At 41.8% G+C, this 27,043-nt stretch overlaps 1 protein-coding gene and 1 long non-coding RNA gene across 20 annotated transcripts in view; one reads left to right on the top strand and one right to left on the bottom strand.

Annotated features, from left to right (window-relative positions):
• Positions 1-538, bottom strand: part of LOC102550082 (uncharacterized) — a 316,819-nt gene extending 316,281 nt beyond the window's left edge. For 2 of the 6 annotated variants that reach the window (XR_015685867.1, XR_015685868.1), the window contains exon 1: positions 54-538. This is a non-coding gene — a long non-coding RNA (uncharacterized LOC102550082). The remainder of the gene's footprint in view (positions 1-53) is intronic. The other 4 variants (XR_015685870.1, XR_015685871.1, XR_015685872.1 and 1 more) reach the window with 3 other exon arrangements.
• Positions 178-27,043, top strand: part of Rnf32 (ring finger protein 32) — a 62,494-nt gene continuing 35,628 nt past the window's right edge. For 3 of the 14 annotated variants that reach the window (XM_087657093.1, XM_087657098.1, XM_087657097.1), the window contains exons 1-7: positions 616-690; positions 2,435-2,524; positions 3,077-3,341; positions 6,927-7,069; positions 9,649-9,681; positions 10,174-10,298; positions 10,691-10,799. In XM_087657093.1, the coding sequence (XP_087513219.1) occupies positions 2,510-2,524; positions 3,077-3,341; positions 6,927-7,069; positions 9,649-9,681; positions 10,174-10,298; positions 10,691-10,799 (690 nt within the window). In that variant the 5' untranslated portion in view covers positions 616-690; positions 2,435-2,509. 14 annotated transcript variants of the gene reach the window in all.

The following is a 27,043-nucleotide window of genomic DNA, read 5'->3' as shown; positions in this document are numbered from 1 at the left end:
GCTAGGTACCCTGCAAGGTCAGTAGCCACAGGGGCAGCTCTCTCCACCCTCACCTTCAGAGAAGCCTTGCCTAGAGCTAGGAAGACCACTGGAAGGGGCGAACGTGAAAAGGCTTTCACCCGGCAACACAGAACAGGCCACGATTACCGGGAGCCATGGCAACCATCATGAGGAACTGTAGGAGGTCGAATGGCGACGCCACAGCGCTCGCAAAACAGTCGAAGGGGCAGCTATCAAATCTTCCGACTGAGGGGACGACTGAAAGCCCACTACAAACAGCCGCACGGGTCAGCGCATCCTCGGGTCACACAAACTGGCCAGGGCGCAGCGAAAAGACGCCAAACATCACACACCGAGGAAGAGGGGTAAGAGCCCGCGCACACCACACCACACGCCCAGGGCCCGCGCCTCAAGACAGCGTAACCGCACCAGCGTCCAGACGCTGACGACAAGTGACAGGCGGAGCCATGACGTAAAGCGCGGGTGCAGCAAGCCGCTCGCCGCCGATGAAACTGAAGGGACGACTGCTCAGCCGAATGGGGGTCAGGGGTGGGGGACCTACGAGCATGCGCACTGAGGGTCAGGCGAAGCCGGCGCGCGTGCGCACTCCGAAGCGCACCGGCCGCTAGTTGCCGTGGCAACGAGGAGTGGATCTGAGAAGGTGCTTCGGAGAGAAGAGGAAGGGCCAGTGTGAGTTTGTCCTGCAGCGCTGTCCGACAGAAAAAAAGCTCTGGTTCATAGAGAGGGAGAGAGGGCCGAACGCGGGTAGTGTTGACGCGGAAGGTGCGGGTCGCTGTGGGCGGTCCGCGGATCCTTCCTATAAGGCACAAGGCTGTGATGTGGCGAGGGACCTCAAACCAAACTGGGAGAGTATTTTAAACTTAGATGCCGTCTCTCCAGTGCATTTCTATTGACGCATGTATTAATTGCCTTCTGATCACTGAAAGCAATCGGTGATTAAATGGCTTGTCGTCTAGTCCTGTGTTTTCCTACCTGGCACAACCTCCTAACCGTGTGCAAACTAATTACAGTCAGTTTGCTGTTGTGGCAATTAGCGTCAGGCAGAGGTTTATTTCTCACCTATTGCCAGTCCAACGGGTCACCATTATGTTTTCTCATACAGTTCGACTACATCTGGCATGTTTCGTTATTTTTTAAATCATACAATTTGCTAATGCTATGTGACTTTAGTGAGGCACAGTTTTAACGCTTTTTACCTTGACATTAGTCACAACGGCACAATACAAATCTGGTGAAATTGTAGACCAAAGAGCTACCTACTGGTTAACGATGGTATGAATCTTGTTAAAAAAAATAAACTATTTTTATGATGCATACTTGGTCATTGCCAAGTTAGAGGCATTTTGAATTTGGAAAATAATAACAGTGACCTTTCAGTAGTTTACATGCCTTCCTCCAGCCAAGGCTACTGTAAGAAATACTGCATACAAACTTCTTTCATAGATCTCCATGCCAGCAATGAAAAGGAGCAAGAAGGTGAGCACACTGAAAACTGTCCTAGGCTTCCAAAGGATCTGAACAGCACCTGGCTCTCTTCTTCCCATCTCACACATGAGTTCCTGTGGGACTCATTTTCCTGTAATTTTTTCAAGTGTCTGCTGCAGTGCTAGGGGTTGAACCCAGGGCCTAGTGTATGCCTGAAGGTGTATCAGCTGCTCTGTGAGCACCTTTCTGAAAGCTAGTCCCTCAATACTATTCCGTTAGGTTGCTTTTGAAAAGGTGCCTTTTCTCTCCACTGTAGAATATCATGGTCAGCATGGTCTGAAAACTAAAAAGGTCAATACCAAATACATCCCCCCATTTCTGAGGCAATTGGAGCAACAGTAACCATTTATGAGTATCTTGTGCAGAACAGTCCCTTGTAAGCCCTTAAAGAGGTTTCCTTTTGTATAATAATCCTCAAACCTCAGCATTTTTGTGTTTTTTATAAAACTGAGCTGCAGATCCTTAAGTAACTTACCATAGGTGGGACTCAGTGTCTGCCACCGATGTGCTGGCCAGGTTGAAGGAGCCAGCGTGCACCATATACCCACTTCTTCATTGTTGCCCTTCTTGCCAAACACAAGCACAGCTGCTTTGGTGGGCGTCTCTGCTCTTGCTCCTGCCATCTAACACACACATTTCTCTCTTTAAGACTTGGGCTAAATGTTATCTTGAAGGATTGTTCATTTACTTTTAGTGTCTCATTTTGTTCTAAGACTTTGTTCTAAGACTCCATTTTTGCTGCTAGATTGTTCTTTATAGTGGAATTCTTTCTAGCACCATGGTAAGCTGTTTGAGGACAGGGATGAATTGGGTTATGACTGTGTAGATTGGACAGGGTGGCTCATGCTCTGTGGCTGGCATCACTGTTACCATTTCCATAGCCCAAGTAGATCCAGATGTTTACACACACTCTTGCTTTCTGTTTCAGCAGAAAAAAATGGAAGTTATTGTAATGGGATGCTAAAGATTGTTGAAGCCTCACCACGGTGTTTCCTGATACAGCATGTTAAAAAATAAGGTATCCCATCCTCCTCAGAACTGACACATGTTTGTATTTGTGCGGTGTAGTCTAACTGGACCTTCTACAGGTATAAAAATAGTTTACAAACCTTGTGTTCCTGGGAAACTGTGAGCAGAAGTGGAAAGTGCATGTGATATGGGTAACAGACAGTCTCTGGGTGCTACCTGCATATGTCTCCTGCCTCAGGGACCTGGTCCTGTAGGGAATGTTTTTTAAGTTTTCAACAGAGATCTTTTACTTAAGAGCAAGATCTCCTTTTAGAGTTTGCCTGGAGTCTAATTTAGCCATAGCAAAGCAGTAGCATCTTATTTAGTCACACACAGGTTTGAATTTATTGGTTTATAATTAAGGCTCCAGTAATTAAATGAAAAGGTTTCCCTTTACTTCCATTGTAGATGTTGGGCCTGGAGTTTGCTCTGATTAAATATTGCCCTGGCATTCCTTCCCACTGACTTGGTAATCTGCCATCAAGGAGCAACAAGGCCTGAGTTTTCTTCTAAATGATGTTACATGCTGTTCCACTAAATAAGCACCGCCCCCCTTTTTTAGGATCGTTCATCTAAAAAAAGTAACTTAGCAGTCTCTGCAGTTGCCTTACAAGACCACATATTACGTGATCTTCAACTTGGACATCTCTCAGTAGCAGATCCTTGTAAGACAAAAGTGCAAAAGAAAGAGAACAAATCACAATCTCTCAGAAAAGGCTCGGCAGCCATGATGGACACTGGACTTAGAAAGACTGCAGAGGGGCCTAAAGGGGAAGATCCAGAGAAGGAATATGTTCTAGACCCCACACCACCACCGTTAACTTTAGGTAAGCTAACCTGGTCTCTTTTCCTTTGGCTTAATGCTAATTAACCCAGTGTAACCTTGTCAGGCAGGATGAAGCAATGCTGTATTTGGGGTAAAAACAGAACCTTGACATTTTCATTTTATTGGCGGCCAAGTGCATTGTTAATAAGGCTTTAATGCCAACTCTGTCTGCCAAGTTTTTGTTTTTCACTTTGGAGGTAAAGTATTGGTGGAATTGCCCCTGAACAAGATGGCTGTCGGAAATACCCTTACTAAAACACACCTACAGGAGCAGGTGACTTGCTTTGTGAGTCCGAATTCCTGAGTGTATACATTGTGTCTGGTTTTATCAGGAGCTCTGTGGCACTTTACCTACTGCCGAGCTCCATTAGTGCTTCTGTATTTTTAAGTCCTGCTGCCTTCCTTTGCATGTTTTTATTGACTTTGGGAGTCTCCCTCTATAGTCGGGGCTGGCCTTCAACTCTAAATCTCCCTGCCTCACTCAACCTCTGGAGTGCCTGGACTGTAGGCTTTTGTCTGTATCTTTTTGTTTTGTAAATGTAGTTTCTATCTGGGAGAGCCTGGTTACATTGAATTGCAGGCTAGCTCTAGGCCGGGCCCTTCCTTCTGGCTGAGTGCCCCACTCCAGCCGAGGCTGCTCTCTCCAGCTGTGGGGAGGCCAGCTGTGATCCTCGCATCCTCAGCCTGAGACTCTCCTTGAATCCATGTAGTGATCCTTTACTTGAACTAATTGTCTTGTTGTTCCTTATTCTTACGGACTCCTTGCCAAAGTTTTCACAGGCTCAGTTCTTTGTGGTGAAAAGCTTTGCCATCAGCTTGAATAACATTACAAATTTAGTGCCGTCTCCATCTTAACTGGATTCCTGTTATACACTGCGGCCATAACTTTTTCTTTGAGCAAAAGTCACATTGTGCGGTTCAAGCTGCCTTAAACTCTGTCTTCCCATCACTGCTCCTACCATAGGCCGATATGAGTATTGTAGAAATATAATTGTAAAATTTGTGGGAATCTATTTTTCTATATTTATAGTTTGGCACATAGAAGATCTCATCTTACCTTGGCAACTTTTGCATGTACTTGTTTTCTGTGAAATTAAATCTTTCCCCTTTCCCACTTGAAGGAAGCTCTTTACTTCCTGTCTTGGGTATATCTGAATGACTAGCAACTCTCATGTGTTGCTTGTGACAATGAGCCCTAAGGCTATAATAGTACTGCCACAGTCTATCCAATCACCAAGACAACTGCAGAGGGACAAAGGTTACATCACATACACAGCCTGGATACACTAGACAGGAATAGTGCACAGAACAGTGTGAGATTTCATTGTTTTGCTTAGTTTGAAAAAATAAAACTCGTATGAATTGTTTTTGGAATATGCCATTGATGATTTCCAGATGGTCGTTCACTCTGAATCATTGGAACCTCAGCAAGTGCAACCACAGAAAAGGCAACTTGCCTGCAGTTGATAATTAACTCAGCACTAATTCCCTGGTTCCCATCATTATACCAGCATATTAAGGCCAAGAGTTCTTTATTACATTCTTATAATCTATTGTAAGTCTGAAATCATTTTATACTGAAAAGCTAGAAATAAAAGATTCCTAGATGACTGGGCATGGAAAATAGGTTTGCTTAGGGCTGTTGTGTTGTAGTGTAGGTGACAGAGACAGGAGGTATCAGAAGGCCTGCACAGCAGAGAAAGGACACTCATTCATTGCTAGTTATCTGGTTTGGATCCCTTTTGTTCCTCTAGCTGCTGGTGTGAGGAGAAGAAACTTTTCACATTTGATTACAAGTACAGAATAGCCAGCCAAGAGTGACAAGCATCTTGAGAGAAAGCCGTGTCACTGATGTTCACCAAGAAAGCCATTTCTCAGCTCTGATTCTTGTGGAGTGGGGTGCTATTGCAGATACATGACTGTTCAGTTCAGAGTCTGGCCTTTGACCATAGGAGTCACTTCACCTACAATAAATCGTAGACCCATCATTGTTCTAAGAATAAACAAAAACTGAGCTCATTGCCAACTGTGATAGGTATTTAACCAAGGCCCTGGGTCTGATGGCTCCAGGCTCAATTCAGCTTTTTTGTTTCCTCCTTTTCTGATGGTTTTAGTGTTGGTATATTTTACCAGAAGTATATCTAGTGAAGTGAGTTAAGCTTCCTTATATGTGAGTTTGGAAAATGCAAATGTTAACATAATTTTTGTTTGTATTTGTTTTCACATGTGGAGGCATGCCGTGTGCATGTGGAGGCCATATGCCGATCTTTGTACCAGATGCTATCTGCCAAGATCTGTGTGGCTCTGAATTGCCCTCTCTGAAGGGAAGAAAGAGTTGATGGAAGGTTAGGGATACCCTGTGGGAAGTGACTATGGTAGGCTTGAGCAGCTTCCAGCAGTGAAAGCTTCAGGAGAGAATTTCTCTTCCCCAAAGTGTTATAGCTCTATACAACACAGACAGACAAACAGACAGATACTCTCAGACTGTTTTTGTTTATTCCTTGTGGACAGGGTCTTATATACATTTTAGGGTGAGTTGGGGTCTAAAGGTAGGTACTTTTTATTAGCTTGGTCTAAGATGTTAAGGTTGCCTCATCTTCATGTGAAGGGACTAAGGGTGCTCCCCCTTACATGACTATTTGGCACAGTTCTTTCTACTGGGTGTCATGGTCCCAAGTCCCAGGACAGAAACCTGGTCGGAAGTAGATGCAACTCCTACCATCCTCAGGTATGAGAGTACTGTGGTTTCTTAATCCACTCAACCTTACCAAGTTTTTGTCTGGTGACATGGTTCCACTTGCTCCACAGCTAGAGGTTAGTATCATTTATTTTTTTTTTTGAGACAGAGTCTCTCAACTAGAATAAACCAGTTAATCTAGACTGGCTGGGCAGCAAGTTCTAAGGATCTCCTGTCTCTGCCTTGCCAGCACTAGGATCATAGGTATGGAGTACCACACCAGCCTTTTACATAGATGCATAGCCCTCTGTCATAGCCTCCCATTCCTGTAATATTTATTGTTCTCATTGAAGATCTTGCTCTAGGTTAATTTTCTTTAACGTAACTTTACCATTGTTTAGCAGTTTACAGATTAGTGGTTCACACTTACAGTCCTACTAGCCCAGTGCCCAGGAATGTTGCAGTCTCTTTTTCAAAGTGAGTCTTCCCATGGGATATAAGGTCACATTATGGGTACTCATAAACTTAATTAAGGAATATATCCTTGGGTAGCACATGATTGATATACACTTTGTAAGGGCCATGGTGAGAGCAGCAAGGCAGTGCTGCAGATTGACAGTTAAAGTAGGTGAGAAACATGAAGGAAAGTGGCCCAAACCAGGCAAAACCAAAAAACATTGTTGTTCTTCAACTTCTGTACATTTAAATGTCAGTCCTGCTTGCTTGAAAAATCACTTAGCATTCAGAATGACCACAGTCATAAATCATTATTGAGAACTTCAAGGGTCATCACTGCCCTCATCCCTTCATAGAAAAGCATCTTGCTGTGTGTTGTAGATTGTTTCTTTAAAAATGTTACTACATATGCTAACATTCATGAGCTAACATTGTGTCTTGTCTTTCCTGTAGCCCAGAAACTGGGTCTCTTGGCACTTCCCCCATTACCACTGTCATCAGATGAATGGGAGAAAGTGAAGCAGAGATCCCTTCTACAAGGGGACTCCATGCAGCCATGCCCAATATGTAAAGAAGAATTTGAGCTCCAACCCCAGGTACATAAGACAGAGCTTTAAACCAGCCAGGTGCTGCTTCCTAGTAATAGTAAATGAGCCACCCAGCTCCACCTTCCTTATGACTTTCAAATGAGAGACAGAGACAGAAGGATTGGGAGAGAGAGGAAAAATGTACCACTGACAGTGTCCACTTACTGGTGTGTCACTTAAAGTTCAAGTATGCCATTTGGATGAAAGAATGCTTTGAATATCTTCAAAAAAATTATATGAGAATCCTGATGTAGAGTAAACCTTTGTTCACACATCTGCTAAAAGATAAGGGGTGGTTATCCTGGTTCGTAGAAAGCTCATGACCTGCTGCACAGACCCATTGCTGTGCCTGACTAAACTCTCAGCTCCAGTTGAGCCAATGTCATTCATGCTCTCAGAATTTGTGGAAAACTGATGGTTTTCCCGAAGGCTTTTGTCTAGTGTGTAGCCTTCGCTTCTACATGGTAGCTGAGACAGCAGCTGAGAAGAACCAGCTTACCCCCAGGCTTGAGTCCCAGCTGAGGACCCTAAGTTTGATGGGCTCTCCGACTGCTCAGACTGGAGATGCTTCATCATCAGCAAGGAAACTCCCAGTCATTACACTTCTGCTCTTTGGTAATGTAAATTACAAAGATGCTAGAAGTACACTTTGATCTTCCTCTCCAAGAGGACCTCATCTTATGCAGGAGTTGGATATTGGAAAGAGCCACAAAGCTGACATATGCAGGGCAGTTTATAATTTAGTGCTAGAACACAAGATCATTAAAGCTGCAGGGAATCTTTTCGCCTCATCAACCCTGGTCATTGTCCTGCATGTGTTTAAGCTGTATGAAGAATGAGCATGTACTATCTCAGGGCTGTGTACACATTTGAGTAAATGACATTTTGTTTGGTTCCAGATACCAACACTGCTGTGTTAATATTGCACTTAATATTCCCACGCTAGATTCCTTAGTTCAAGAAAAGTTCCTGGGTTAGAGAGATAGTTCAGTGGTTAAGAGTACATACTGGCTGTTCTCCCAGGAGGCCCAGATTTCATTCCCAGCACACACACAGTGGCTTACAACTCTAGTTCCAGGAGATCTTATGCCCTCTTCTGACCTCCCTGGGTATCAGGCATACAAGAGGTGCATAGACATACATGCAGGCAGAATACCCAATCACATGAATGAATGAATGAATGAATGAATGAATGAATGAATGATTTCAAGATACTTTCAAGTAATCTCTTATCTCTGCAGTAGAAGACACTCTCTAAAGTGAGAACAGAACTCAGGTGATTCATAACAGGCCAACTCAGAAGTTATGGAAGAATGTAAATGTCCTCACTTGTCTAACAATCACCATAAACTGTTTGCCTATAATGAATAATATGGACATTTCAGAATATAATATTTTAATATTAGAATTATATAAGAATTATTTAGAGCAAATTGATATCTGTTTATAAAATTCTTTGAAAAATTATATTTAAAAGTGAATAACTAGGGCCAGAGAGATGGCTCAGCAGTTAAGACTGCTCTTCTAGAGGTCCTGAGTTCAATTCCTAAAAGTGAATAACTGAGTCCACAGATAATTTTAATACAATAGTTTATTAAATTTAAGCTTATACTTAGCAGGAACAACAAAACGGTTTTACTGGGTTGGAGCACTGGCTGCTTTTCGGGAGTATTAGGGTTCAATTCCTAGCACTCACATGGTGCTTACAACCACCTGTATCTCTAGTTCCAGGGGATCTGATGCCCTCTTCTGGCCTTTATGGACATTATATGGATGTGGTACACAGACATACATGCAAGCAAAACACCCATGCACATAAATAAATAGTTTTTAAAGGAACGGTTTTAGGTTTAAGGGCTGTATTCTAAAATTTCTTTCTTTAATCCCACTTAAGAGTACAGAGTGAGCAAAGCCATAGGGGATGGTGACTGAAACCATGGAAGACATGTGTCTGTCCACTCACCTTCACAGTCCAGTATACCTCCCAGTGGCCGATGGTCTAAAATCCTTTCTCCTTATTGAATCTAAGCTAGTTTTGTTTTTGGTTTTTCCAGACCAAAACATCACTGTTGGGTGTGAAGTTTGAGTCTGAAGGGTGAAGTTTTCTTAGGAACACACTTGCTTTCAATATCAAAAGAAAAATGTAGTTTGTGTCCATAATGTCTTGCTGTTTAAATGTAAGATTCTCAGAATTATGTCACAGTAAGCTGCAATTTTCAGTTTAGGAGTGTAATTTAGCTAAGCAAGGCCCTATAAGAGATGTTTGCCTATTTCTTAAACATCTTAAATAAGATGTTTGCTTATTCTCTTACCAAGACCACACTACATGGTCAGGTTCCTCCCTGCCCCACCCCATCTACCTAGCAGTGTCTCCTTGGCAATCCTTTCAGTAGCTCAATATCAAGCGTGATGTGGTTATGTGGTATTGGGGTCATTGTTTGTTAGATGACATGTTTATACTATATTAAACTTAACACTATGTAAGTGTAGAAGTGGTCAGTTGTCTGAATGCTGCCTTTAAGTATTCAGACTGCTCTGCTAGAGGAAGAATTCCTAACCTAGGACTCCTTTTCTCTTCTGGTGGACAGGTACTGCTTTCCTGCTCACACGTGTTCCATAGGGTAAGTAGTCCCGTCCTAGGCCTAGCCTCCTTACCTCACTTATTAAAGAGCCATTGTTGATACATGAGCCCCATGTAGTTAGGAACATGGCTTTAGGTTAGGCTGTACCTCATGCTGTTGTGAAAATCATGGATTTGGTGTGATGTAACCACGAATGTTATGTATATAGCACATTGCTACCTGCACATCACACATCAAAGCTGCTGAGCTTACTTCCTGCTGGCTGTCTGCACAGCAGTCTTATGCCTAGCATTTTACCTTTGTGCCACGTGACATTCAGAGGTTTTTGAAGTCTCTGCATGCATGGTCTGTGGGAAATCATATTTGGAACAGGTTTCATAAGGAAGGTGTTAACATTTAATGAAACTATTTCTTTATCTAAATGAGACAGTCTCAATTATGAAAAACAAAACACTGTATATTACATTAGAAGTAGAAATGTTGTTTATAAACAATTCCTTGTAAAGTTTTAAGTGAAATCCTTTTCTTCAGGCATGCCTTCAGGCTTTTGAAAAGTTCACAAATAGAAAAACCTGTCCTCTCTGTAGAAAGAACCAATATCAAACGAGAGTGATACACGACGGGGCTCGTCTGTTCAGAGTAAAGTGTGCCACCAGGTAAGAGGGGCCTCGGTGCCCTGCACAGGGGAGGGGAGGCAGAGGTTTACAGCTTAGGATGTGATCACTAACCTAGAGGATCACCAGAATATCTCAGGCTGGGAGGAATACTGAAGTATTTGTTAAAATAGGGACTAAAGAGGTGGCTTGGTGGGTAAGAGGACCAACTCTTCTTTTAAAAGATCCAGATTCAATTCCTAGCACCTATATAATGTGGCTTTCAACTATCTGTAACTGTTTCCTGGGAATTGGATGCTTTGATCTCCATGAGTACCAGACACATGAATGGTATAGACATACATGCAAGCAAAGCATTCGTAGACAAAATAAAATAGTTTAAAATTTTAAAGTAAGACTATAAGGTGGTCCTCATTTTTATATCTCTATTTTAGAATCCAAGCCTATTGGAGAGGGTACATCGTTAGAAAGTGGTATAGAAACCTGAGAAAAATGATCCCACCTACGGATGCCAAATTAAGGAGAAAGTTCTTTGAGGAAAAGGTGGGTGCATCTGTGAGCATCCAGGACTGGTAAAGCTACAGGCAGTGTAGCTGCAGCTCCCTACACTCTCAGAGCTCTTTGCTCAACTCAGTGGCCTCCAACTCCATGCATGAAATGATGACATTCAGATCAGCATTGTGTGCTATTTGTTTAAGTCAGGTACCATCTGATACAGCAAGACAAAATTGAGTTTTTTCAACTCTTAAAAGGCCCCAGTTAATGCCTGCAACATGAGTGAAAATGGAGACCTCATTGACATCTTCTGGTAGCTCACTGGGCCTTGTGAGGCCACCATATTACAGAAATAGACAACTCACTTACCACGATGATGTTTACCTGTAGGGTGTGGCCACTGCTTGTTTAACAGTTTTCTGTGTCTCCACTTATACAAAAAGGACTGGCAGGAGTTAAAAGTAACCAGCCCCCAAATGGGGAACCTTTCTTTTTTTTTCTTTTTTTGGGGGCTGGGGACGGAACCCAGGACCTTGCGGTTCCTAGGCAAATGCTCTACCACTGAGCCAAATCCCCAACCCCATGGGGAACCTTTCTTATGCCTGCTCCAGCCTGGCAGGCCTAGCTACCATGAGTAGATGCTATGGGCTCTTTCCTCACCTAAGGTATCGTGTCACTGCTGGCCTAAGAATCAAAGAAATCATAAAGAAATACATCATAGGCACTGGAAATTTTATAGTTGTCAAAAACAATAATATCTTTTCCAAGTTAATTTTCATGTATCTTATTTTAGGTTTGTTAATATGCTGTGTTTATGGTAACACTGTGGTATCCCAACATGCCAGTCACAGGTCACTGAGATAAACTCCTCAGCCAGACATGGTCTCCATATCTGTAGTACTAACGCTTGGGTAGAAAGATTGCTTGAATCAGGAATTTGAGGCCAACTGGGCATCATAGCAAGACCCCATTGCATAAAAGAAGATCAGCTTCTCGCAGCCACACTGTGCTATCATCACTTCCTGTAGAAGCATCATTGACACATTTAGTTTAGCTCTTTGTTCTTCCCATGTAGAATGGTGACTGATAATGGACTTTTGTCTTAGTCAGGGTTTCTATTCCTGCACAAACACCATGACCAAGAAGCAGGCTGGGGAGGAAAGGGTTTATTCAGCTTACACTTCCACATTGCTGTTCCTTACCAAAGGAAGTCAGGACTGGAACTCAAGCAGGGCAGGAAGCAGGAGCTGATGCAGAGGCCATGGAGGGATGCTGCTTACTGGCTGCTTCCCCTGGCTTGCTCAGCTTGCTCTCTTGTAGAACCCAGGACCACCAGCCCAGGGATGGCATCTCCCACAATGGGCCCTCTCAATACTGATCACTAGTTGAGAAAATGCCTTGCAGCTGGATCTCATGGAAGCATTTCCTCAAGGAAGACTCTTTACTCTGTGATAACTCTAGCTTATGTAAAGTTTACACACAAAACCAGCCAGTGCAGCCTTTAATGAAATAGATAGCTCCTTTTTTCTCTGTTTTCCTAGTTATTGTCTTCATTAGACACAAGACTGAGTGACCGTAGCCTTATACTTTCTGGTCCCATAACAGACTCATATATCTCAGAGGAAGAAATGGAATATATACAACCTTGTGTGTAGCTTTGCCCTTACCTGGGTGAGACAACCCATTTCAACTATGCTATAACAAAACTGATTATAAAGCAATATGGTGAGACTGGACCCAGATCTGAAGGGACACGGTCAAACAGCTCCTTGCACCCAAATCCCGTGGGAAGGAGAGCTAGAACTTCAGAGGGGCAGACACACCTGGGAAGCCAGAGGAGACTACTCTCTGCCCACATTTCTGACTCTAGAGGAAAACGCCTAGCGCCATCTGGGTCCCAGGTGCACAGGGACCCAAGAAAAGGCAGGGCAGGCCCTTCTGGTTGCTGGCCTCATGGAGAGATTTAACCCACCCCTGAGGAACGACTTCAGGCCGGAGACCAGAGGTAAGACCAACTTTTCTGCTCCAAGTGACCTGTCTGTTGGACTCAGGACACACAAAGGCAAAATTCCTCTGGGACCGGACACTTCAGGTTTCAAGCTAGAGCCTGAACCTTATTGATCCCAGCCCACACGTCCCTGCTCCCAAACCCCATGGGTGGGAGTGTTCATCGCCCAGACAGGTGGGCATCCCTGAGACTCCAGGGCAGGAGAGACCGCCAGTACTGCCCACCTTTGCCCACATCCCTGACCCAAGAGGAAACTGTATAGGGCCTCTGGGAACAGGAAGACAGGGGCACTCAAGCTGCAGGTGCCCTGCAGTCCAGACTGTCCCCAGATCTGAAGAGACCAGCTCCCTGCACCTAAATCCCGTGGGAGGGAGAGCTAGACATTTGGAGGGGCAGACACACCTGGAAAGCCAGAGGACACTACTATCTGCCCACATTTCTGACTCTAGAGGAAAACGCCAAGTGCTGTCTGGTTCCCCTGTGCACAGGGACCAGAGAGAAGGCTGGGCAGGCCCTTCTGGTTGCTGCCCTCATGGAGAGCTGAAACCCAGCACCGAGGAGCGACTTGAGGCAGACACCAGAGGTAATACCAACTTTTCTGCTTCAATTGACCTGCCTGGTGGACTCAGGACACACGCCCACAGGAATAGCAGAAAGCCAGTTGACAGGAACAACTACACGCCTGAAAGGAGAACACTCTGTTCCCATAACTGACTGAAAGAAAACAGGAAAACAGGTATACAGCACTCCTGACACACAGGCCTATAGAACAGTCATGCCACTATCAGAAATAGCAGAACAAGGTAACACCAGAGGCAACCTGATGGCAAGAGGCAAGCACAGGAACCCAAGCAACAGAAACCAAGACTACGTGGCATCATCGGAGCCCAATTCTCCCACCAAAGCAAACACGGAATATCCAAACACACCAGAAAAGCAAGATCTAGATTTAAAATCACATTTGATCATGTTGATGGAGGACTTCAAGAAAGATATAAAGAACTTCCTTAGAGAAATGCAGGAAAACACAAATAAACAAGCAGAAGCCTATAGAAAAGAAGCACAAAATTCCCTGAAAGAATTACAGGAAAACACAAACAGGTGAAGGAATTAAAAATGGAAATAGAAGCAATCAAGAAAGAACACATGGAAAAAACCCTGGATATAGAAAACCAAAGGAAGAGACAAGGAGCTGTAGATACAAACATCACCAACAGAATACAAGAGATAGAAGAGAGAATCTCAGGAGCAGAAGATTCCATAGAAATCATCGACACAATTGTCAAAGATAATGTAAAATGGAAAAAGCTACTGGTCCAGAACATACAGGAAGTCCAGGACACAATGAGAATATCAAACCTAAGGATAATAGGTATAGAAGACAGTGAAGACTCCCAGCTCAAAGGACCAGTAAATATCTTCAACAAAATCACAGAAGAAAACTTCCCTAAGCTAGAGAAAGGGATGCCCATAAACACACTAGAAGCCTACAGAACTCCAAATAGATTGGACCAGAAAAGAAACTCCTCCTGTCACATAATAGTCAAAACACAAAATGCCCAAAAGAAAGAAAAAATATTAGAAGGAGTAAGGGAAAAAGGTCAAGTAACATATAAAGGCAGACTTATCAGAATTACACCAGACTTCTCACCAGAGACTATGAAATCCAGAAAATCCTGGACAGCTGTCATACAGACCCTAAGAGAACACAAATGCCAGCCCAGGTTACTGTATCCTGCAAAACTCTCAATTAACATACATGGAGAAACCAAGATATTCCATGACAAAACCAAATTTACACAATATCTTTCTACAAATCCAGTCCTACAAAGGATAATAAATGGTAAAGCCCAACACAAGGAGGCAAGCTATACCCTAGAAAAAGCAAGAAACTAATCATTTTGCAAAAAAACAAAGAGAAGACAAGCACAAAAACATAATCTCACCTCCAAATACGAAGATAACAGGAAGCAACAATCACTATTCCTTAATATCTCTCAACATCAATGGACTCAATTCTCGAATAAAAAGACACAGATTAACAAACTGGATATGCAACAAGGACCCTGCATTTTGCTGCCTACAGGAAACACACCTCAGAGACAAAGACAGACACTACCTCAGAGTAAAAGGCTGGAAAACAACTTTCCAAGCAAATAGTCTGAAGAAGCAAGCTAGAGTAGCCATTCTAATATCAAATAAAATCGATTTTCAACCAAAAGTCATAAAAAAAGATTAGAAAGGACACTTCATATTCATCAAAGGAAAAATCCACCAAGATGTACTCTCAATCCTAAAAATCTATGCTCCAAATGCAAGGGCACCTACATATATAAAAGAAACCTTACTAAAGCTCAAAGCACATATTGCACCTCACACAATAATAGGAGATTTCAACACCCCACTTTCATCACTGGACAGATCATGGAAACAGAAATTAAACAGAGACATAGACAGACTAACAGAAGTTATGAACCAAATGGACTTAACAGATATTTATAGAACATTCTATCCTAAAACAAAAGGATATACCTTCTTTTCACCACCTCATGGTACTTTCTCCAAAACTGACCATATAATTGGCCATAAAACAGGCCTCAACAGATACAATAAGATAGAAATAATCCCATGCATCCTATCAGACCACCACGAGCTAAAGCTGGTCTTCAATAACCATAAGGGAAGAACGCCCATATATACATGCAAGTTGAACAATGCTCTACTCAATGATAACCAGGTCAAGGAAGAAATAAAGAAATTAAAGACTTCTTAGAATTTAATGAAAATGAAGGTGCAGTATATGCAAACTTATAGGACACAGTTAAAGCTGTGGTAAGAGGAAAACTCTTGAGTACCTGCAGAAAGAAACAGGAGAGAGCATATATCAGCAGCTTGACAGCACACCTAAAAGCTCTAGAACAAAAAGAAGCAAATACACCGAGGAGGAGTAGAAGGCAGGAAATAATCACACAGAGCTGAAATCAACCAAGTAGAAAGAAAAAAGACTGTTCAAAGAATCAACAGAACCAAAAGCTGGTTCTTTGAGAAAATCAACAAGATAGATAAACCCTTAGCCAGACTAACCAAAGGACACAGAGAGTGTGTCCAAATTATGAAAATCAGAAATAGAAAAGGAGACATAACAACAGAATCAGAGGAAATTCAAAAAATCATAAGATCCTACTACAAAAGCCTATATTCAACAAAACTTGAAAATCTGGAGGAAATGGAAAATTTACTAGACAGATACCAGGTAGAGAATTTAAATCAGGAACACATAAACCATTTAAACAGCCCCATAACACCTAAAGAAATAGAAGTAGTCATTAAAATTCTCCCAACCAAAAACAGCCCAGGTCCAGATGGGTTCAGTGCAGAATTCTATCAGACCTTCATAGAAGACCTCCTACCAATACTATCCAAACTATTCCACAAAATTGAAACAGATGAAAGTCTACCGAATTCCTTCTATGAAGTCACAATTACTCTTATACCTAAACCACACAAAGACCCAACAAAGAAAGAGAACTTCAGACCACTTTCCCTTATGCATATCGATGCAAAAATACTCAATAAAATTCTTGCAAACCAAATTCAAGAGCACATCAAAACAATCATCCATCATGATCAAGTAGGCTTCATCCCAGGTATGCAGTGATGGTTTATATATGGAAAACCATCAACATAATCCATTATATAAACAAACTGAAAGATAAAAACCACATGGTCATTTCATTAGATGCTGAGAAAGCATTTGACAAAATTCAACACCCCTTCATGATAAAAGTCCTGGAAAGAATAGGAATTCAAGGCCCATACCTAAACATAGTAAAAGGCATATACAGCAAACCAGAAGCTAACATTAAACTAAATGGAGAGAAACTTGAAACAATCCCACTAAAATCAGGGACGAGACAAGGCTGCACACTCTCTCCCTACTTATTCAATACAGTTCTTGAAGTTCTAGCCAGAGCAATCAGACAAGAAAAGGAGATCAATGGGATACAGATTGGAAAAGAAGTCAAAATATCACTATTTGCAGACGATATGATAGTATATTTAAGTGATCCCAAATGTTCCACCAGAGAACTACTAAAGCTGATAAACAACTTCAACAAAGTGACTGGGTATAAAATTAACACAAATAAATCGGTAGCCTTCCTCTACACAAAAGAGAAACAAGCCGAGAAAGAAATTAGGGAAACAACACCCTTCATAATAGTCCCAAATAATATAAAATACCTCTGTGTGACTTTAACCAAGAAAATAAAAGATCTGTATGTTAAGAACTTCAAGCCTCTGAAGAAAGAAATTGAAGAAGACCTCAGAAGATGGAAAGAACTCCCATGGAACTCATGGATTCGCAGGATTAATATAGTAAAAATGGCCATTTTACCAAAAGCAATCTACAGATTCAAAGCAGTCCCCATCAAAATACCAATCCAATTCTTCAAAGAGTTAGACAGAACAATTTGCAAATTCATCTGGAATAACAAAAAACCCAGGATAGCTAAAACTGTCCTCAACATAAAAGGACTTTCAGGGGAATCACTATCCCTGAACTCAAGCAGTATTACAGAGCAATAGTGATAAAAACTGCATGGTATTGGTACAGAGACAGACAGATAGACCAGTGGAATAGAATTGAAGACTCAGAAATGAACCCACATGCCTATGGTCAATTGATTTTTGACAAAGGAGCCAAAACCATCCAATGGAAAAAAATAGCATTTTCAGCAAATGGTGCTGGTTCAGTGGAGGTCAGTATGTAGAAGAATGCAGATCGATCCATGCTTATCACCCTGTAAAAAGCTTAAGTCCAAGTGGTCAAGGACCTCCACATCAAACCAGATACATTCAAACTAATAGAAGAAAAAGTGGGGAAGCATCTCGAACACATGGGCACTGGAGAAAATTTCCTGAACAAAACACCAATGGCTTATGCTCTAAGATCAAGAATCGACAAATGGGATCTCATAAAACTACAAAGCTTCTGTTAGGCAAAGGACACTGTGGTTAGGACAAAACGGCAACCAACAGATTGGAAAAAGATCTTTACCAATCCTACAACTTACAGAGGGCTCATATCCAAAATATACAAAGAACTCACGAAGTTAGATGGCAGAGAGACAAATAACCCTATTAAAAATGGGGTTCAGAGCTAAACAAAGAATTCACAGCTGAGGAATGCCAAATGGCTGAGAAGCACCTAAAGAAATGTTCAACATCTTTTAGTCATAAGAGAATTGCAAATCAAAACAACCCTGAGATTCCACCTCACACCAGTCAGAATGGCTAAGATCAAAAACTCCGGTGACAGCAGATGCTGGCAAGGATGTGGAGAAAGAAGAACACTCCTCCATTGTTGGTGGGATTGCAGACTGGTACAATCATTCTGGAAATCAGTCTGGGGGTTCCTCAGAAAATTGGACATTGCACTACCTGAGGACTCAGCTATACCTCTCTTGGGCATATACCCAAAAGATGCTCCAACATACAACAAAGACACATGCTCCACTATGTTCAAGCAGCCTTATTTATAATAGCCAGAAGCTGGAAAGAACCCAGATGCCCTTCAACAGCGGAATGGATACAGAAAATGTGGTACATCTACACAATGGAATACTACTCAGCTATTGAAAACAATGACTTTATGAAATTAATAGGCAAATGTCATCCTGAGTGAGGTAACCCAATCACACAAAAACACACATGGTATGCACTCACTGATAAGTGAATATTAGCCCAAATGCTCAAATTACCGTAGATGCACAGAACACATGAAACTCAAGAAGGATGACCATAATGCAGATGCTTCACTCCTTCTTTAAAAGGGGAACAAGAATACCCTTAGGAGGGGATATTGAGGCAAAGTTTAGAACAGAGGCTGAAGGAACGCCCATTCAGAGCCTGCCCCACATGTGGTCCATACACATACAGCGACCAAACTAGATAAGATGGATGAAGCAAAGAAGTGCAGGCTGACAGGAACTGGATGTAGATCTCTCCTGAGAGACACAGTCAGAATATGGCAAATACACAGGCGAATGACAGCCGCAAACCACTGAACTGAGAATGGGACCCCTGTTAAAGGAATCTTAGAAAGGACTAAAAGAGCTTGAAGGTGCTTGAGACCCCATATGAACAACAATGCCAATCAACCAGAGCTTCCAGGGACTAAGCCACTACCCACAGACTATACATGGACTGATGCTTGGTTCCAACTGCATAGGTAGCAATGAATAGCCTAGTATGGGCACCAGTGGAAGGGGAAGCCCTTGGTCCTGCCAAGAGTGAACCCCCAGTTAACGGGATTGTTGGGGGGAGGGCGGTAATGGGGGGAGGATGAGGAGGGGAACACACTTATAGAAGGGGAGGGGGAGGGGTTAGGGGGATGTTGGCCTGGAAACCGGGAGAGGGAATAACATTTGAAATATAAATAAGAAATACTCAATTTAATAAATATGGAAAAAAATTTTAAAAAGAAAAAAGGAAACATAATTCAATGATTGATTAAATGAAAGTTCCTAAAGTTTAAAAAATATACTTTATCTTCCAGTGTTTACTTTTACAATACTTTTCATATTAGAGGCTGGTCTCATTGGCTTGTTTTGTTCTTTTCTGTCCATCTGCCCCTCATTTCCTCTATGTTCTGCCTCTTCGAGTTGGGAATCATAGGTTTGGAAGACCACCTTCTGGAGATCTGAATCCAGGCCCTGGGGCCTGGCATCAAGCACCTTTCCTCTGAGCAATTTCCCAGACCCCCTTGCCTTTTTTTCTTGTTTATTTTTCTGAGACAAAGGTTAGGCTGGATTCTGAACTCAGAAGTGTTTTGTGTTAACCCCAGTTGTAGGCCTCCATACCTGCTCTAATTCATGATTTAATTTGAATGTGCTTTGAACATTTTTGTTTCGTTTTGTGTCTTATGGCAATGCAATGCAAGAGTTTGCTGCATAATAGGTAAATTTATCTCAGTTATCTTTGATTTCTCACTATGCTTTAATCCCTCATCACACTTTCTTGTTGCTGCAGAATAGTAGTGGGGAGCATACATGTGATGGCCAGAGGACAACTTTGCATGTCAGTCCCTGCCTTCCACCTACAGAGAGAGCCCCTCCACACTCCAAACCAGCTGGCCCTAGAGGTTTTGTAGGCTTTCCTGTTTCCTCAGAGAAGCTCTGGAATCACAGATATTCCTGCTATTGTCTGGTTCTTACATTGGTTCTGTCTTCACACTTAAACAGCAAGCTCTTTTATCTACAGACCCATCTTCTGACTTAACAAAATTTCTATCTGCCTGAATATTAAAGGATAGGATACCAATATGTTAGAAGTCCAACTTCAAATGGGCTAGCAAAATGTGTGGAATCTGTAACCAGTCTCACCTTGTACTAAATGACATTTAAATGGGCTGCTTATTAAAATGCATACAAATTCAACTATCCTAATTTTTTATTTTGTCAGAATAAAATTACATTTGGTATATCAACGACATTTTGTATTTTCTTTATCCATCTGATGGGGTGTATGGCTCCTTAACTTTGTCTGTTGTGATGCAGTAAACATGGCTGTGGAGCTATGTCTGTTCTAAGATTTAGGATACTTAGTATGTCCCTAAGAGTAGCACAGCTATAGTGCATGATGGTTCAGTGTTGAAATTGTATTTGGAGACATTTCCATGCTGACTTTCATAACGGATGCAGCAGTAAATATTCCCAGTAGCAACAGTAAGAGCTCCTCACTTCCCATACCTCTACTGTGTGCTGCAGTTGCCTTCTTGATACTAGCTATTCAACAGGCTGAGACCACATTATCAGTATAGTTTTGATTTGCATTTCCCTAATTTTGTCTGAGAACAGTGGCTGTTTTTTCATTTTGTTAAAATTTAAATTTTGAGAATTGTCTCTGCAGTTAACTTGGCCATTAATTGATTGGGCATGTTTTTAGTCCTTTTTGCTGTTGTTGTTGTTGTTGTTGTTGTTGTTTGTTTGTTTGTTATATAGCCTAAACACAGTCTGATGAATAGTTTGCAAGCACTTTTTCTCTAGTTCTGTGGGCTGTCTCTTCATGCAACATTATTCATTGTTCTCAGTAGTACTTTGAGGGATGTTGGAGTCCCCAGTGTTACAAGTGGTTTCCTAATGTCTCTCTCCAGTAGTTTCAGGTGCTACAGTAAGGCACATGCTTCATTTGGAATAGAACTTTGAGCAGGATGAGAGGGACCTGGTGTAATATCTCATGTGGAATCCAGTTTCGTAGCAGAGCTAGTTGACATTTGTTAGCAGTGTGTTTTGCCCTCAGTGTCAAGAATTGGGTGGGTTCTCTATTCTACCCCATTGGTCTATCCACTTAGCCTTTTCTGTATCACCATCAGGTTGATTTTGCTATAGGGACTCTTGTATATTTACAGGTCTAGGCTCATACCTCCAGCATTGTTCTTTCTGTGCAGAGTTGCTTTGGCTATTTTGTGCTTTCAAATGCATTTAAGGCTTCTTTCCAAGCCTGTGAAGAATTTTATCAGAAATTTGATAGAGATTCCACAGAATCTGTAAACTGCTTTTGCTAAAGTGGTCGGTTTTCATAGTATTGATTCTGCCATTCTATGAGTATGGGGAGTCTTTTCATATTTTAGTGTTTTCATAATAAAATACTTTGGTGTTTTAAATTTTCATTTGTTTTCAACTCCTTGGTTAGATTTGTTCCTGGATGTTTTATTTTTCTAAGGCTATTGTCAAAGGGATTTCTTTCTTTCTTAGGATGCTTGTTATAGAGATATGGAAAGTCTTTCTATTTTATCTTGCCATTTTGACTAGAAGTGTTCATAAGAAGCATTTTCTGAAGGAGCCTTTAGGGTCTTTTTAAGAACAGGATCTAGGGGGCTGGAGAGATGGCTCAGCGGTTAAGAGCACCTGACTGCTCTTCCAGAGGTCCTGAGTTCAATTCCCAGCAACCACATGGTGGCTCACAACCATCTGTAACGGGATCTGATGCCCTCTTCTGGTGTGTGTGTGAAGACAGCTACAGTGTACTTACGTATAATACACAAATACGTCTTTAAAAAAACCAGGGTCATTCCATTTGCTGTGTGCTCTGACTTCTTTTCTTATTTTTCCCTTTCATTTGGGTTTACTGATCACTCTGTGAAAGAATTCAAACATTATCCTCAGTGGCTGTCCAAGTCTCCTTCCTGGTGTCAGGAAGGGCTTTGAGGGGTTCCCCATTTGGTATAAAGATGGCTAACCTTTTTATATGTAGACTCTGTTCCGTTGAGAGGTTCTTTCTTGAGTCTCTTCAGGACTTTAATCAAGAAGATCCCTGAACTGAACTGTCAAGGGCCTTTTCTACATCTATGAGTTGATCACATAATTGATTTATATTTCTGAATATATATGTTACTGCACTTGTTGTACAGATGTTGAACCACAACAAGAATGAATTAATCAACTTCATTATGGTTGTCATGGCTTGAATGTGAATTGTGGCTCGTAGGTTCACTTTTTTGAACTTTTGGTCTTTAGCTGGTGTCACTGTATTAAGATATTGTGGGGCACTTGGGAATGTGTCCTAGATAGCAGAAGTGGGCTACTAGGTTCAGTCCTTGAAGGTGACATCTGCTTCAGGCCTGTGATTTGCTTTTGGACTACCAATATGTGAATAAGCTATACCAAGCTCCTGCCATTATGGGTGAACTTCTCCAGTTGTTCTTCCTTTCTTGCTGTGATGGTCTTCCCCTTCAGGGATTATGTGTTGGAATAACCTCTGAACTTTGGAGTCAAAACAAACTTCTCTGACTTTTGTTTCTAATGGTATTTTCTTATAGCATTCAGAAACCATACTGGCTAGTTTATGTCCACTTGACACAAGCCAGAGTCACTGGAGAGGAGGAAGTCTCATTGGGAAAATGTTTCCATAAGGTCAGACTGTAGGCAAACCTGTAGGGCATTTCCTTAACTACTAACTGATGTAGGAGAACCCAGCCCATTGTGGACGGTACCACATCTGGGCTGGTGGTCCTGGGTTCTACAAGAAGGCAGGCTAATCAAACCATGAGGAGCAAGCCAGCAGGCAGCACTCCTCCATGGCCTGTACACCAGCTGCTGCCTCCAGGTTCCTGCCCTGACTTCCTTTGATGATGAACAGGGATAAGAAGACATAAGCCAAGTAAACCCTTTCCTCCCCAAATGCTTTGGTCATGGGCATTTCACTATAGCAACAGTAATCATAACTAGCAGAGGGACAGAACACAATGGTGCATGATCTTTTTACTGTGTTATGGAAGTCAGCTTGCCTGGTATTTTATTAAGAATTAGTTTATAATTTTTTTGTTGTATCTTTATGTAAAAAAAATAAAACTAAGAGTAATACTGGCTGCAGTCAAGGGTTTAGTAACACTTGTTTCCTTTTTATTTGACAGGGTAGCTTAAAGAATCATTGCTACTATTCTTTAAAGGTTGAGTAGAATTCAGCTAGAGTCTGTTCTATTCTGGGCTTTTCTTTGTTGGGAAACCTCATTGTTGTTTCAATCTTACGTGTGTGTTCCCAGCTTTTACTTCCTTAGTATATTGACTTTTATCCTTTCACTTCCACTGTCTTTCTCTATGGACAACAAATACTTTGTTCTTGGTTGTTAATCAAGAACCTCAGACCACAGAGAACACAACTGCCAATGTGCTGTCCTTTGCAGGAAAGTGGTATTGATACTGTAGTAGGCTCGTAAAACCAGTCCCTTGAGGGCGAGCAAGGGTTCCCAGGCCTTCCCTGAAGATGGAAGGCAGAGCAGAGAGATCTGCCTTCATCAGACGGCTGGTCCTGGTTTTCCTTGACATTTTTATAGAAACTAAAAATGTATTTTCTTACATGGAGAACTTACAAAACTCTAAGCAAAATGATGGTGCAGTTAATTTGTAGCAAGTAAAAATATAACAAATGTTTTTAGCATTTGAAAACATTTTGGGACATACAGCAGAGCCATCGGGGCAAGCCTCAGACACTACTGGGGCTCCCTTTGCTTCAGACTATAGCCTCATGATCTTCCATAATATCACTGGGCTCTGTGTTCTCAGACCACATGAGTTAATCTGTTGTGTGAAAATATCACAGATAAATAATAGTACGGTTAGGATTGTCACCTGATTATCATGACTCAGTTACAAAGCACAGATTTTCTAAAGTTATTACATGTACACATTAACTATCCACATATAGAAGGTAAATAGTTATCAGGTCTGCCTTAAAATTTGGCAAATGCAAACAATGACTTCAACTTGTCTCAGTGGTTGAGGGCACTGACTAATCTTCCAGAGGTCATGAGTTCAAGTCCCAGCAACCACATGGTGGCTCACAACCATCTATAATGGGATGTGATGCCCTCTTCTGGTGGGTCTAAGAGCACCTACAGTGTACTTATATACATAAAATGAATAAATAATTCTTTTTTTAAAAGGGAGAAAAAGAAAGAAAGAAATTACAATTGGCTTCTGGCTCACTGGTGGTTGCTTGTAGTCATAGCTTACACTCCCAGTTTACGAATTCAGGAGCAGCCTAGACAACAAGCTAAGACTCTGTCTTGAGAAAATATAATTACTAAGAATGACTCAGAGAACAACACTGACAATCAGACCCCTAAATAAAATGCACAGGAGAGCACAGAAAGATGACAACTGTAGGAGTCATCAGTCTGCACAGAAGATGAGCTTCTACCCTACAAACTAAGCTCTAGAGAGAGAGATCTGGAAATTATAAATTGGCCCAAAGTGGTTTGGTGCAGTGTGCAAAGATAGAGATTAAGACCTGGAAGGGAAGCCAGCATGCTGACTTCTATGTAGGGAAAGAGAAACAGCCCAGCCAAGGAAGTGAGGACAGACATACTCTTTTTATCCAGTTAATGGCAATATTTGAGAATGAATCCTGTAATTTGGGGGAACAGGAAGCTTCTCAACCAACAATAAACAGGCACAAGGGAGTCTCTGTATAAACTCAGCCCTATTCAGATGCCTTCTGTTTCCTATTTAGCTAGGAGAAATCAAGGTTTCTGAGATTTTTTTTTTCTTCTTCCTCAAATTCAACTTGGTAGACAATCTCTGTGGCCTCTGCCTTTGGGTCTCCTGCTGCCCTCTTATATTCAAAGGCAGGAGCTTTGTGTAGGCTAGGCCAACCAGTACCTCAGGCATCTTTAGCCACTACCCACACTCCCTTTTGACTTCATAATGCAGTGTGCACTGTCATTAGCTTAACATCCATATCACATTTAATGCCATCCAACTCTTCAAGAAAACTCTGTTTTTCTGAGTTAAATTTGAAGCATAATGACAACCACATGTTCCAATTACAAATTCTAATTAAATGTTGCTTATAACAAATAATTAAGGGCTTTTGTTTGTTTTGTGTGTGTGTGTGTGTGTGTGTGTGTGTGTGTGTGTGCGCGCACGCGCCCCTGCATGCGCATGTACCTTTAGTGCCCAGGAAAGGTACTAGAAAAAAAAACATATTGCTTTATTTATTTTTACATTTTTTCTCCATCTTTATTAAATTGGGTATTTACTTACATTTCAATTGTTATTCCCTTTCCCGGCTTCCTGTCCATCAGCCCCCTAATCCCTCCAACTTCCCTGCTATGAGGGTGTTCCGGTCTCCATCCACACCCCCCTTTACCATCCCCTTCAACAATCGAATACACTGGAGGTTCAACCTTGGCAGTAACAAGGGATTCCCCTTCCCCCGGTACCCCAACAAGGCTATTCACTGCTACATATGCAGTTGGAGCCCAGGATCAGTCCATGCATAATCTTTGGGTAGTGGTTTAGTCCCTGGAAGCTCTGGTTGGTTGGCATTGTTGTTCATATGGGGTTTCAAGCCCCTTGAACTCTTTCAGTCCTTTCTCTGATTCCTTCAACTGAGGGCCCGTTCTCAGTTGAGTGGTTTGTGGATGGCATTTGCCTATGTATTTGCTGTATTCTGGGTGTGTCTCTCAGGAGAGATCTACATCCAGTTCCTGTCAGCCTGCACTTCTTTGCTTCATCCATCTTATCTAGTTTGGTCACTGTATATGTATGGGGCACATGTGGGGCAGGCTCTGAATGGGCGTTCCTTCAGCCTCTGTTCTAAACTTTGCCTCAATATTCCCTTCCAAGGGTATTCTTGTTCCCCTTTTAAAGAAGGAGTGAAGCATCCGCATTATGGTCATCCTTCTTGAGTTTCATGTGTTCTGTGCATCTACGGTAATTTGAGCATTTGGATTATAATATTCACTTATCAGTGAGTGCATACCATGTGTGTTTTTGTGTGATTGGGTTACCTCACTCAGGATGATATTTTCCAGTTCCATCCATTTGCCTATTAATTTCATAAAGTCATTGTTTTCAATAGCTGAGTAGTATTCCATTGTGTAGATGTACCACATTTTCTGTATCCATTCCTCTGTTGAAGGGCATCTGGGTTCTTTCCAGCTTCTGGCTATTATAAATAAGGCTGCTTGAACATAGTGGAGCATGTGTCTTTGTTGTATGTTGGAGCATCTTTTGGGTATATGCCCAAGAGAGGTATAGCTGAGTCCTCAGGTAGTGCAATGTCCAATTTTCTGAGGAACCCCCAGACTGATTTCCAGAATGATTGTACCAGTCTGCAATCCCACCAACAATGGAGGAGTGTTCTTCTTTCTCCACATCCTTGCCAGCATCTGCTGTCACCGGAGTTTTTGATCTTAGCCATTCTGACTGGTGTGAGGTGGAATCTCAGGGTTGTTTTGATTTGCAATTCTCTTATGACTAAAAGATGTTGAACATTTCTTTAGGTGCTTCTCAGCCATTTGGCATTCCTCAGCTGTGAATTCTTTGTTTAGCTCTGAACCCCATTTTTAATAGGGTTATTTGTCTCTCTGCCATCTAACTTCGTGAGTTCTTTATATATTTTGGATATGAGCCCTCTGTAAGTTGTAGGATTGGTAAAGATCTTTTTCCAATCTGTTGGTTGCCGTTTTGTCCTAACCACAGTGTCCTTTGCCTTACAGAAGCTTTGCAGTTTTATGAGATCCCATTTGTCGATTCTTGATCTTAGAGCATAAGCCATTGGTGTTTTGTTCAGGAAATTTTCTCCAGTGCCCATGTGTTCGAGATGCTTCCCCACTTTTTCTTCTATTAGTTTGAATGTATCTGGTTTGATGTGGAGGTCCTTGACCACTTGGACTTAAGCTTTTTACAGGGTGATGGATCGATCTGCATTCTTCTACATGTTGCCCTCCAGTTGAACCAGCACCATTTGCTAAAAATGCTATTTTTTTTCCATTGGA

Source organism: Rattus norvegicus, chromosome 4 (genome assembly GCF_021556685.1).
Source record: "Rattus norvegicus strain SHRSP/BbbUtx chromosome 4, alternate assembly SHRSP_T2T, whole genome shotgun sequence".
In the NCBI taxonomy this organism is placed as follows: domain Eukaryota; kingdom Metazoa; phylum Chordata; class Mammalia; order Rodentia; family Muridae; genus Rattus; species Rattus norvegicus.
The sequence above is the reverse complement of the archived record's forward strand: the minus strand, read 5'-3'. Positions and strand labels throughout refer to the sequence as shown.